Source organism: Camelus bactrianus, chromosome 17 (genome assembly GCF_048773025.1).
Source record: "Camelus bactrianus isolate YW-2024 breed Bactrian camel chromosome 17, ASM4877302v1, whole genome shotgun sequence".
Lineage (NCBI taxonomy): Eukaryota > Metazoa > Chordata > Mammalia > Artiodactyla > Camelidae > Camelus > Camelus bactrianus.
The window spans coordinates 27941639-27956311 of record NC_133555.1 but is presented as its reverse complement, the minus strand read 5'-3'; the positions used below and the strand labels follow the sequence as shown (position 1 = coordinate 27956311).

The following is a 14673-nucleotide window of genomic DNA, read 5'->3' as shown; positions in this document are numbered from 1 at the left end:
TTAATAAATGTTAACATTCCTTTATTATTTTAATCTTAAAGATGGACTATCTTACGTTTTATATAATATTGCATAATGTTAAAGATTTTATACATCTTGGCAAAATTATATTTATAGAAAAAAATCCAATCAAACTCACTGGAATGTTGTCCTTGTCATATTCTCTTAAATCTCTTAAGAAATTCATATCTCCCAGAAGTTTTTTGCTAGGTCCCCAGTAATCTAATATCTATAAATAAAATTTATGGAGACTTATTAAATGTATAATTAAAGATGCTCATTATAAAACTTTTCTTCTTGAAGTTTAAGCTGTATTAATCTACTACTATATATAAAATAGATAAACAATAAGGTCCTAAGTATATATAGCACAGGAAGCTATATTCAACATCTTATAATAACCTATAATGAAAAAGAATATATATGTAAAACTGAATCACTATCCTATACACCAGAAGCTAACACAACATTGCAAATCAACTATACTTCAATTAAAAAGATATTAATCCAGAAAAACTATACATTGTACCTTCAAAATACCAACTTACATCTTGTTGGATATGAAATAAAGAGAGTTCTCTCCCTGAGAACAGGTTAAACATATCAAAATTTAAAACATGTACATGAACTTATATATTAAATTTGTTACTAAAAATTAAACATTGAAAAGAAAAGATGATTATTCTTCTTTAGAAAATTTAAGAAAAGCAGCTGGTATAAACACCTTCACAATTTCATATAAGAAAATATGTTTTATTATTTCAACTTTTATTTTCTTTATTCTTGACTTTCAAATCAGAACAGTAGTGCTATAGTCTTTAAGTTTGTTTCCTCCCCCAGAATTCCTACGCTGAAATCTAATCCCCAGTGTGATAGTATTTGGAGGTGGGGGTCTTTGGGAGGTGACTAGGTCATGAATGGTATTAGGACCCTTATAAAACAGACCTCAGAGAATGCCCTCTCCCTTCCACCGCAGGAAGACACAGCCAACAGATGGTAGTCTATAAACCAGGACATTAACTCTCATCAGACACTGAATCTACTATGGTCTTGATCTTGGACTTCCCAGCATCCAGAGGTGTGAGAAATAAATTTCTGTTGTTTATAAGCCACTGCAATGTATGGTAATTTGTTACAGTGGCCCAAATGAACTAAGACAGGTTGGAACCATTTTTTCTTGTAGACAATCTCCTCACCTTCCTAGGCTCCCCAAGTGAAAAAAAGAAGAGAAAGCAGAAAGACACAGATTACACATTGCTCTGCCAGTTATAAGATAAAGCACATGGTACTTGTGCTAATAAAAGGTATTAAATAACTAGCTGAACATTCTTTTTCTTAATTTCAGAAACCTAACAGGTGTGTCTGTGTCTGTGTGTGTGTGTGTGTGTGTGTGTGTAAATGAGAATACCTTGATAAGGTAAGAGCCTATTTATTTTCTTTATTATCTCTATGAAGGATAGGGTGGCAAAAAAAAACCAAAAAAGCCCAATTCTCCAATTCAGGGACTCAAACCTAGGTATTGTAAAAACCTGAAAAGAAAATAAATCTGTAAGTTTAGTTTCAGATGGATGCTATGCTTTTCTTTTTAAGGAATATAGCTCTGAATAATAATAGTAATAGTAACAGCTAACATTTGTGAGCTTACTGTTTGTAAGGCTTTATACGTAAGAGTTTTACACATATTAACTAACCTAAACCTCACATTACCTTTGTGAGGCAGGTACTATAACAATCCTCTTTTTACAGAGTTCCATAGAGGTTAAGCAACTCCCCCAGGGTCACACTGCTAAAAGAGTCATGACTTCTGAATACAGACATCCTGGCTCCAGAGCACATGCTCTTAACAACTTCACTATTCTGCTTAACTCAGCAGGATTTTTGAATGCTCAGAAACACCTATATAACCACATCATACTCTTGAGAATCTCAGCCAGAAAAGCACAGGTATCTCCCTGTTCATTCAGTTCCACTGCACAATAGTGGGGAATACTGCATAGAAAAGGAGACAGAAGCAATTTGAACTACATTTTTCTGATGCTGTATTGTCTTAGCTTTACCCTGGAACACATATAACCTGGAAAACAATGTGTCTTCCCTGGACTGGGTGGGTACTGTTGACACTTCATTTGATAACAACTGATGTAAAGTGTTCTGAATATTCATGAATATGATATAAACCTGTGTCTAGTTATTACCTTGCCTCCAGTTCCTGAAGGATCTGAAATTTTTTCTGGTTTTATATCTTTCATGACACAAATAGCAGCCATTACTAGTTTAACACCAGATGGAGGGTTCTTCATTGATTTCACAATTGTGATGTCAGCTGGCTAAATCAAAAGAAAACAGGGTATCTTCAGAATAGTTTATTTTAAATAATGAGTTTCAAAAAAAACGTTGGGCAATAATAAAAGCATTAATTTTTATTTGAAATTGTAAATTTTTTTTGCTTTGCATGGTTATGAAAGAATTAACAAAAGAGAATTTAAACACAGATTAAGACCAATGGTTCTTAAGTGTTTGAGAGTTCATGGATCCTTATCAGAATGTGATGGCAACTATGAACCTTTCAGAAAAAAATATTTTTGCACAAATACACAAAATTTTTATACAATCACATAATAAGCTCATACATGGAAGCCAGCTTAAGAACTTAGATAAAGATTTAATTCTGCATTTGTTTACATATAACATTAGTTTTACCCCACTAAAATGAAAGAAGTAGATCCCAATTCCAACCTTATTTTCTAAAAAGGTATATACTGTTATGACAGACATAATAGATTCACTTATTATCCACATCAATATCCTTTTGATTTCCCTTGCAATTCCTGGAAAGCTAGCAACTATTTATCTTAGTTTCCCAAGCAACTAGAGTTGTGGGAGGTCATTAGGTTCCACCATCAGATCACTTGCGTGATGCCAGAATTCAGAATGAGTAAGTGGGGAGATGTGCAGGGCGTGAAGCATCTGTTTTACTGATGTGGATTATGGTGGAGGTGGTATGGCTCTGTAGGAAGGCTCTGCAGGCTTCCAACTGAGAGGGCTCATTCCTCTGGCAGACTACTTCCTCAGCTTGGCTTTGTGAGTCATTCCTGGCAGCTCAGTCTAGAATCTCTTTCTTCAGCTCTTCCAACAATTCTCTAATCCATTTATAAAATTCCCTAAAGAACTTCTATCTGCTAATACTAGATAGAGTCAATTCTCTTCTCTGCAACTGAACCCTAACTCCTATAATACAGTATTTTATGACAGGAAGGGGACAAACAACAGACTCTCAATGAAAGGGAATTCTTGATGCCTTTAAACCCTACCAGTTCAGGTCATCAGTATTTAACATATGCCTCCTGGTCCATGTAACCAAATACCTGTATACAGTTTTACTTTGTTGATGAAGCACCAGCTAATACAAACACTTGCCTTTAGTGTATCCAGTGCAGACAGAGCTGCTTCCAAAGCTGGAATTGCCTCCACTAGGTCACTTTCACACTCATTTTTCAGAACTTGGGCTTCTTCTGCCTTTCCGCTGGCTATCTCTTCATCAAATTTCACAACCTTTCTTTTTGCTTCCACTTGTGCAGACTCTATTTCAATAATCTAAAGTAAACAAACAAAGAAAAAAAAAGATATTTCCCTAAACATCCTACTGCTTTCTCTATCCTAGAGACAAAAGAATATTTGAAAATCAGGGAACCCAACAGAACATTTTGAAGGGTAAAATGAGAAGAAATGCAAATATACGTGACCTAATTTGGTAATGGGCTTCCACTGCCCTTCAAAAACAACAGAACCCATGTAGAACCCAACGAGGTAGCCAGTCAATTGAAAAGGGTAACACCCCTAACATCTAGTGGCAAGAAATTAAGGCTTATTTTCAAGGCTGATTTTGTATATTTCAGGTGTCTTCTGGCATCAATTTTTTAAAATTCAGGATACTCTACCTGCATCATATGTGCATTTTCAATTTTCGCTTCCTCCAATTTGGGTTGTAATTGAACAAGCTCCATTTTCATTTCACCAACCTAAATAGAGTTTGTCATTAGTTTTCATAAATACAATAGCTATAGAAGCCAACACAGAAATCTGAAACTTAAATGTATCATAAGGTATTAGAGACAGAAAACCTTAATTTTTTCTTCTAGTTCTTTACATGATAAAACAACAACAACAACAACAAAACCATGAGAGTGTGGTTTTGTTTCACAAAAGACTTTATCTTCCTTGAGTATGACAGGGCAGTGGGAGAATGCAGTTGTCACGGAAGAAACGCAGATAGAGAAAAGGGTGGCAGCTCATCCAATTTACCTGAGACTCTGCAAAAGCTAACTTGTCAAGCCCATTCACATATCGCTGTTTTGCTTCCATGACAGCTTGTCGCCTCTTAGTCAAAAGCTGTCGGAATGAGGCAATTAGTTCAAGGTAAGAAGTAGCAGTAACATAGTTATGTCGTCCTAACTCTTGCAAGAACCTAAAAGAAAGGCAGATAGCATATCTTACTAAAAGCAATGGGTTTCACAGAGTAAGGAGTAAATTCAACATAGCAGTAACAGCAAGCATTTAAGAATAAAGGTTAATTTTATTCAGAAGCAGCAGGGTACTTGAACTTTGTAAAAATTCTAGAATTTTACACAGAATCACATCCTAGTTTCTTCTCTGCAAAATATCAAATAGCAATGATGTATTTAAAAAGCACAAACGAACAAAAACGTATCTCAAAAGAGAACTACAGCAAGAAAGATATAGGCCTTTTACATGTTTCATAGGCAAGGAGGGTCTAACCCTGCAAGAGACCTGAGGTACAGTAGGCAAGCACTGAAGGAAAGAGGACTGCAGGTAGTGTAGCAAGAACAAGTCATCCTTCCTTGCACACGCGTGTCACATGTTGGTTGAATGGGGTTTGGCCAGAAATACAAGACCACTACCCATACACATAAAAACAATGGATGCAATGATCTTTCATGGCAAGTATGTAGACTCAAGCCCACTGCTTGGTGTAATTGTCCAAGCCAAACATGCTAGCTGACTGTAAAACTCTGGATAGGCAAACATGCTATGAGCACCTTTGAAATGAGGACCTCAGAGATGTACAGAGGTAAAACAGATACTTTTAAGGTATCCACAGCCCACCAACCAGCTCCCTCTGTGTCTGAGAACGTCCATCCAGTGCCTCAGCAGCAATGTTTGTTCCATGAAAATTGCTACCCTGGCCACAGGTTGGGCATTGGACACAAAGGAGGCTAATTACATTTGGGAATAAATTTGGAACATGGAGCTGGAAATAGTCAGTTTCCGCTTACAACTGGAATTGAAAGAAGTAAACTTGAGAATTGAGAGGCAGCCAGTTTCCTCCATATGCACTGGGAGGTAGAAAATTCAGTCTACAAAGAGAAAGAAAAAAGCAAATGCCCCAAGAGAAACAAGGGTGAGAAACAGAGAAAAGGCATTTCTGGGTTTCTGGTGGTCTCTTAACTCCTGCTTCCAGTCACTTCTAAGATCCAACTGTATTCTTTCCCTTAGGCTTTGTAAGACACATCTGTATCCTTATAATAAATTCTCCTCTTTGTTAAACCTAGATAGTAGCTTTCTATTACTTTCATATCTTAACTAATTAAATGATCAGAGAGACTTATAAGACATAGAAATCCTATTAAAATTGGGGCTTTCACAAAAGAGATGCTTTAAAATACAAGGCATTATTGTCATTTTAAAATTTATCAATATTAACCTTTCTGAAAGCTCCATAATGGAAGTGTGAAAGTGCTTGCAGATTGGAACTATCTCTTGTCGTTCGACCTCAGTAAGCTCCAGTGTTTCTAAGAATTTCACAGCCACAAGTTCAAGAGCATCTTCAGGCCATGGCTAAAAATAAGGGAAAAAAACAAATGAAATTTAAGATAGTCACCCTCCAATTATATAAATTGTCTTCCTATGTGAGAAGAATTTGGTGTTGAGAAAATTAACACCTAAATAGGGAAAACAGAATAAGGGGGACTAAGGTCACAAGTAAATCTATGAAATATCCAATAAATATTTTACATGTTAGAATTAAAGACAATGCAATATAAAGGAAAGGTCAATAATATTTTACATATCAAAGATACACTACAGTGCTTCCCTAACTCTTCCACTTGGATGTCTAGTAGGCATCCCAAATTTAGCATGACAATGGCAGAGGCTGCTAGTTGACCTCCTAATACCTATAAGCCCCTTTTCCTTAGGACTTCAACTTTATTCTAGATAGCAGTATGCCCAGCTACAATACCACATTTCCTAGACTCCCTTACAATTCAGAGTGGATAATGACATATAAGTAGATGTTGGATGGGGATGTCAGAGAAGGCTCTTTAGAGAGTTACACAGAGCTATCCTTTTTGCCCTACTTTCCATTATTTCTACTTCTTGCCTGGAACACAGACAAGTTGGAGTTCCAGTGGCCACCTTAGACCATATGATGACTCTGAGGATGAAAACCACATGCTAAGGATAATAAAGAAGAACTTGGGATTCTGATGACTTTGCTAAGTCACAAAAGTCCAAGTCTGCTTACCTTCAGATTTTTTTTTTTTCTATATGAGAGAGAAAAAAATTCCTGTGTGTTTAGTTTGGGTTTTTAGCAGCCCATCATAATGTTTACCTGTAATAACATCAAAGCTGAACTTTTGATTTTCTTCCCTACAAATTCATTCCCCTCCAGTCTTCCCCATCTCAGTGAAATGGTTCCTTTGCTTTCCCTGGAATATGCCTAGGGTGCTCTGTCTCAGGGCCTTTGGATTTGCGATTCCTCTGCCTAGAACCCTCCTCACATAGACCTCCGTGTGGTTCACTCTTCTATGTCTCTGTGCAAATGAAATTCATCAGGAAGGTCTTCCCAAAGCACTCTTTCTAAAGCAGCATTCCTTCCCTCACTATTCTTTCCCTTATCTTGAATTTTCTTAGCACTTACCAATATCTGACGTATATTTATTCATTTGTTTTTGTCTCTCTCCCTGACTCACCACTAAAATGTAAAATCCATGAAAGCAAAGACTTTTTCTCACTGCTGTTACCTTCAGTGCCTAAAACAGCACTTGTCAACAAATATTTGAAATATTTATTCGGTGAATAATTTATGTTAAATGAATAATTAGTCTTCACTTGCTCATTATTTTCCAAATTTCATTTCACTTAGAGTCAACAAGATATCTGTAATTTTTTTCCTGTATAGTAGACAATACATATTTTAAGATAATTTTTTCAGTATCTGACTCTCTATCCTAGTGAAATTCAAACTTTTTGATCAAGTACTTCATTAGTAAGAAAAGTTTTAAGCACACACTACCAGTGTATACATATTTATAAATAGATTATATTCATATGGTATTATCATACAAATAATATTTTTGAGCCTCAAAAGAGGAGTCTAAATATTTATTATTAATATAAGTGAACTTTTGTAAAATGCCAGAATAAGTATTATATGACTTTTCCGATCATGTAGCTCTTTTTTATAGTGAAAAAGCTCTTCCTCAAGGTCCCCAGTAGACTCTAAATCAAGATCCACTGGCAAGGAATGGGTAATGAACAGGCTCATGAGTAAAACAATAGTAAGAGGAATGAGAGCACCAATGCTCATTTAGACCAACCAATAGGGAATTAATCCCTATGATACATGGCTACATGGATAGTGATTTCCTAAACAAAATCAGAATTCTGTCTGCAAAGATAGAATGGGTAGAAAATGGCTGTTGATAGGTAACCAATGGTATGCCCCAGGCCATCATAAGCTAATATTGCAGGTCACACTTTTTCTTGTATTATTTATCTTTAATTTTCAGTTCATTGCAGGAGGCCCTTCAGGGCACCTTGCATATCATCTATGACACATGGTCATTTGACATACAGAGTTAGGGTGTCAATGTTAATCCATATGAAATAGTTTATACACAAATGAATATTCCAGTAATTCCTTCTCTTATCCTCTGAATTGTTTTGGCAGCCCTGGTAGCGTACACCATACTTTGGAGAACACAGATCTACCCAGATAGTCAGTGACTTCCTGACTATGTGACACAAAGTGGCTTACACTCACTTCCTGAGTTTCACAGACCCAGGCCCCAAACAATGCCATCAGCTGCCCTGACACATGTTTTATATCCCCACTATCTCACTGTAAAATCTTTTTCTCTCTGTTATCCAATTAATCTCCCTTATCTATTTGCAGCTCCTAGCTCCTTCTTTTTAAATTTCCCCCAACAAGTATGAATCACATAAAACAGAATAGAAAGTCTTACGGTTATAAAAAAGATATCCAGAAGTAGTAGAATTGCATTTATAAGATTCCACAGAAGAAAAACTTATGGTTGGACAGGTTTTGTTTGGTTAGTTGGTTGGTTTTGGTTTTGGGCTACTTAATGGAAACAATATTAAGATATTTGCATAAAGCAAAACCATTTGGCACAGCTCTTATTGTTGTACAAGCACTGCAGCATACACTAGCTGAAACGTATGTACAGTCCTCAGAAGGACAGACTTAGTTTTTCACACATGCAACTGATAAATAAGCAAAAGAGAATAAGACAACTTAGTATTAGAAATTTATTTTTAAAAGAAATTATCCAGAGTCAATCTACAGTCCATATTCTATTGGCCATAAAACAATTAAATAGAAGGCACCATTAACTACTATTCTCAAGAGCATAAATACTTAATGGTCTTAACACAGGCAGTGACGATTTGCCTTGGTTAAGTGAGGTGGTAGCTTTCATCATTTGCTGCTGACATGACTGAAATTGCCACCCAAGTTGGTCTTCCTGTCTCTTATACTGCCTCACTCCAAATTACCCACCATTCAGTCTCCAAATGTTTTAGGGTTTAATTCTAAAATATAGATTAGCTAAATACATGTTAATGCCCCCACAGTATCTCTGGTATAAAACCAAATTCCAGAGGGGAGGATATAGCTCAGTGGTCATGTGTGTGCTTAGTATGCACAAGGTCCTGGGTTCAATCCCCAGTACCTCCATTAAAATAAATAAACCTAATTATCTGACCCCCAACACACAAAAAAACCTCCCAGGCACATTTACAGACTCCTTTATAGCCTGGTACCCACTCAAGGCTCCAACTTAACTCCTGCAGCCATATCAAACTATTTGCCTAAATGAGCCATGCTCTCCCCACTGCTCCACTTTTGCACATACTATCCTCTTGTGATAGTTAATTTTATGTGTCAACTTGACTATGGGCCACAGGGTGCCTATAAATTTGGCCAAACATTATTCTGGTTGTTTCTGTGACATGTGTTTCTAGACAGGTTTAATATTTAAATCAACAGACTGAGTAAAACAGGTTGCCCTCCTTAATGTGAGTGGGCCTCATCCAATCAGTCGAAGGCCTGAATAGAACAAAAAGGCTGACCATCCCTCAAATAAGGGGGAACTCCTCCTGCCTGACTGCCTTCAAGCTGGGACGTGAGTTTTTTTCCTGCCTTTGGACTCGAACTGAAACATCAGCTCTTCCTAGATCTCAAGCTTGCTGGCTTTCAGACTGGAACTACACCATCAGCTTTCCTGGGTCTCCAGCTTGCCAACTGCAGATCTTAAAACTTGTCAGCTTCCATAATCATGAGAATCAGTTCCTTATAATATATGTATAGATACAGATATCTCTCTCTATATATATCTTTACACATATACTTATGTGTGTATACATATATAGACAGAAAATACATTTTATTGGTTCCAAATACACCCCTCCTTTGTGTAACTAACTCATTTTCATACATCAGAAAGTTACTGTCTTAATAAGTACACCATTTGAACACCAAGAATGTGGCTTTTTTATGTAATTGTGGTTGCTCATTTGCTGATTGCCTTTTTTGTCTTCCAGTTTAGAGTATGAGCTCCTCGTGGTGATCATGTAGTCTTATCAGCCCCTGATGCCAAGCATTACGCCTGCCATTAGAGTAAGTGATCAAGAAGCACTTGATGAATGTACATTAATGGAGATTGGGTAAGATTTCAGTAAAATTCCAAAACATTTAGCTGTCCACCCACCCCCACCACCCCAAATTACAAACCTGAAACCAGTCAATGGTACAGCAGTTGATGAGGGATGGAAACTGCCTCAAGCGATTTCGAAAGGCATCTCCAATAGGGCTGAAGGCCACTACAACGTGAAGATTATCTTTGCAGCAATTCACAAAGAAAGCAAACAGGGCCAAGGGACTGAGTTCATCATGTTTATTTCCAGCCTGAGCCACAGGACGAACACCCTAGGGAATATCAGAAAAAGCCCCATAAACAGAGATTGGTAAGCTGATAATAAGATTAGTAGATACTGAAATATTAAGAATTTTTATTACACCTCTTATAAATATCTTAAAAGTTTTGTTTTTATATCAATAGAGTGACTTTGATATAGCTTGCACTTAGAAGACTACTTTCAATTCCATAATTCTATAATTTAAAAACAAATACCTGCCAGGAATTTGACTTATAAAGATACTCACAAAAAGTTCACCAAGAAATATATATATGAGACTATAATTCAACATTTCTTTGAGAAAAAAATTTGAACAACTAAAGCATACAGTTAAAAACATTATAAAACATCTATTTTTGTAATTTTATACAACTGTTAATAATAAGGTGTATCAACATACATGCTATGGCAAGATCAGGAAGATAAAATAAATAAAAAATCACATTGTGCAACAGTGTAATTTTGTTAAATTAAAAAACATATAGGTGCCATGTGTGAGCACCTTTTTATGGAAGCAATCACAAAGAACTATTAACAGTGGTTACATCTGGTGAGATGGACTTAAGGGAGAATGTGAGAGGGAGACTTCAATATTTTATTTTGAACATTTTTCTTGGTTTATATAATTTTTTCATTTTGGACATTCTTACACTGTTTGAATTATATAACTTTATTCTTATAATATTTGTATTTTTTAATGCTATTAGAGTTGTTTAGTAATGAGATTGTAGGTCACTTTTAATGTTCTATCTTTGTATATCTCCATACTGAAAGGCATCTTACATGAGGTTAGGCATAATGGCTCTAGGACTAAACTTGAATCAAATCCCAGCCTGCAGATGATAAACTATGTGACCTTGAGGCAAGTTTTTTTAACCTCTCTGTAACTTAGTTTCCTCATCTATAGAATGGGGAAAAGAGGACCTACATCTGAGAGTTGTTGAGAGATCAAATGGTTATTACATGTAAACACTTAAAATAGTTCTTGCCATATAGGTAAGTACCTTTCAGCTTTTGAAATTCTACCTTTCTCCTTGTTCAGAGCACAGAGGTTTCAGAGTTAATAAATTATCTTATATATAGATTTCAATTTTTTTCAATAACCGGTTTAGGGAGTGGTCACAATGATCACACAATTTCTGCTGTTACTACAATAAATTTATTTCTCTCTACTATAGATATGTTCTGCCTTATGTGATAGCTGTATCTATGGGAAACTAAATCAACTCTATATTCATTCCAACAGTAATTCTCAAATTATGATTATTATGATCAATATCAATCTATGAAATTATGTTCAGGTAGTCTACCTGCATTAACTCTGACTTAATAGTGGGGTATTCAAATAGACAAAGGTAATACACTGTTGTAACTGTAGAGCAAGAGTTCATACCATAAAATAGTAGTGAAGCAATGGAAAAGCCTTGTAGCAAAGTGATGAGAAGAAAAGATAAACAATGTAACACACTGTCATCATTATGGAAAAAAGGAATTATTAAACAAAAATTCTATCTCATAACTATAGAAGAAGCTATTTAAAATTCACCCCAAAAAAGATGTATTAAGATAATATACATTAAGTTTTCAGTTACCAAAATCCTCTGCACAAGCTACATTTACGAAGAGTAGAAAAGAAGTTTCAACATAAAATTTCTATGATGAGAGCACAACTCCAAAAAAAGCACTTACCTCCATAACTTCTTGTTTTTCATCTGCAGCAAAAATATTAGGTACTTCTCCAGTATTGAGCACACTGTCGATATCCTCTAGAAAAGCTTCTTCTTTAATCTGTGTGTCCGTGATGAGAAAGACTGTCTTCTGGCCCCTCATGCCCACATTCCTTAATAGAACCTTAAAATAAAAATGTACTTTATAAGCAGAATGCAGTGGACATCTGTTGTTTTTGCTTTCTTTCCCTTCTTTTGATAACAACATCTCAGTTTTAGTGTAGTATGTCTCCCTATCAATCAAGGCCTCCATTCCTCCCATCCCTTAGGTGGGAGACTCTAACTGATCAGAGATTCAGAGCAGGGCATATGATTTAACAGGGCCCAATCACAGTCTTACTTCAGGTACTGAGATGGACTTGAAAATACAACTTCTGTCATTCTGGGATCAAGGATATAAAGGCCAGTAATCCAGAACTACTAGGGTCCAGCTGTGCCACCTTATAGAATGAGTCTGCTGGAGAAGAAAGTCAAGTGGAGGAGGAGAACAGAGCCAGGAGATTTAAAAAGTAATTACTCAGGACTTAATTTAAGCCCTAAAATTCAGCCATGTCGAAAGCCTGTCTATCTATGGACCATTCTGTCATGTAAGCCAATAACCTTCTTTTGCTTAAGCTAGTTTGAGCTGTTTTTGGTTTTGATGTTTTTTTGCTTTTCCTCAATTGCAACAAAAGATTCCCAGCTAACATAAAGATATGAACCCAGTGATATGCTGGAGCTGACTTTTTTAGGATTTTAGAAGTAATTGTTAAAGTTTCAGGAACTTGTGAGCAGAATGTTAAACACAGCCAGCATTAAAAATTAAATTACATTAAGTTGTAATTAAATAAATTATATTAAAAACAATGGTAACAAATACATAAATCTCATCATCTCCTAACTATTTTATTATATTTACTATTATGTATGCTGTAGAGGTTATTTAAATCTATTGTAGCCATACAATAAACTATCATGTAACGGTGTTCAAACACATAACCCTTCCCAACTCTGTTTTCAGTGTTACCATGTTGATATCTTTAAACAATCCATGGTGGGAGTTTTTACACCACAGAAACTGGCAAATGCTACAAATCAAATGGTCCCCTCAACTCTCTGGAGAGTTGGTTATTAAACATTTTCCACTGGATGTATTTCAAGTAAAAAATAGCACTATTATTTCTGCAAGAAACTTTTAAAATAAACTTCAATTTCTGTTTCAAAAATCATATCTTTAAATAAATCATCACTTACATAAATGTTGAATTTTACTGTTACACAAAACTACACTTTTTTTCCATTAAAGCCATCTTCCAATATGAATGTTGTATTCCTAGAAATTTGTATCCTCAAAATTAGTGAATCTAGCTTTTAAAGAAGTATTACATCTAATAATGCCAGCTTCACAATTATTTTATTTAGTTTTTATTTTTGTAATTATTAGTATCATATAAAAATAAATAGAAAAATACAATATAAATAGAATTAGCTTATTGCAATAAGCATTACTATATTTAAAAGTCATATACAAACATGCAATGTATAAAACTGTTTCTAAATAGGACAAGAGAGTTAACATTTCCAAAATACAAATTATATGCCAGGAATATTACAAAGAACCTTATATATGTTGTATAGTTCAATCACAAAACCCTATGAAATAGGTGGTATTATCCAAATTCTACAAATGAAGAAACTAAGGGGTGATATCAGCAAGATGACAGACTAGGAAGCTCTAGGACCTTGTTCTCCCATAAAGATACCAAATTAGCAATGTACAGGCCAAAATACCTTTGTGAGAATTCTAGAAGCTAGTTAAGGGGCTGCAGCATCCCCACAAGTACATAAAAAAGAGAGATAATACATGGAGGGTACGAGAATTCTTTGCATTTTTCCCAGCCTAGCTCCTCCCCTCATGCAGCATACAGAACACTCTACCCAACAACAGCAGAATACACATTCTTAAGTGCTCACAGAATATTCCCCAGCATATACCACATGTTAGACCACAAAACAACTCTTAACAAATTTAAAAGGACTGAAATCATAACAAACATCTTTTCTGATCACAATGGAATGAAACAAGAAGTCAATACCAGAAGAAAAATGGCAAAGTCCACAAACTGGCCAATTAAGCAATACACTTTTAAGCAACCAACAGGTCAAAGAAAAAAATCACAAGAGAAACTAGAAAATTTCTTGAAACAAATGAAAATGAAAAGCCAACATATCAAAAAACTATGGGATGCAGCATAAGCTGTGCTAAAAGGAAAATTTATAGTTGTGAATTCTTACATTAAAAAAGAGAATCTAAAATGAAATACCTAATCTTACATCTCACAGACCTAGAAAAAAGAGGAACAAACTAAACCAAAAGCTAGCAGAAGGAAGGGAATAATCAAGATTAGAGCAGAGGTTCCAAAATACACAAACAGCTTATACAGCTCAATATCAAAAAAATAAAAAATAAAAAACAAACAAACAAAAAAAACCCAATCAAAACATGGGCCAAAGACCTAAATAGACATTTGTCCAATGAAGACATAAAGATGGCTAACAGGTACATGAAGATTCTCAAAACTGCTAATTATTAGAGAAATACAAATCAAAATTACAATGAGGTATCACATCACATCCATCAAAATGGCCATCATTAAAATGTCTACAAATAATAAATGCTGGAGAGGGTATGGAGAAAAGGGAACCCTCCTACACTGCTGGTGGGAAT

General features: G+C 35.4%; 1 protein-coding gene across 1 annotated transcript in view; it reads right to left on the bottom strand.

Annotated features, from left to right (window-relative positions):
- DNAH12 (dynein axonemal heavy chain 12) overlaps nt 1–14673 on the bottom strand; it is a 151018-nt gene that overhangs the window by 39595 nt on the left and 96750 nt on the right. The window contains exons 45-52 of the mRNA XM_074344618.1: nt 11929–12090; nt 10055–10249; nt 5723–5856; nt 4303–4465; nt 3939–4019; nt 3414–3594; nt 2196–2323; nt 140–229 (exon numbers count right to left, since the gene is read on the bottom strand). Coding sequence (XP_074200719.1) covers nt 140–229; nt 2196–2323; nt 3414–3594; nt 3939–4019; nt 4303–4465; nt 5723–5856; nt 10055–10249; nt 11929–12090 — 1134 coding nt within the window. The remainder of the gene's footprint in view (nt 1–139; nt 230–2195; nt 2324–3413; nt 3595–3938; nt 4020–4302; nt 4466–5722; nt 5857–10054; nt 10250–11928; nt 12091–14673) is intronic.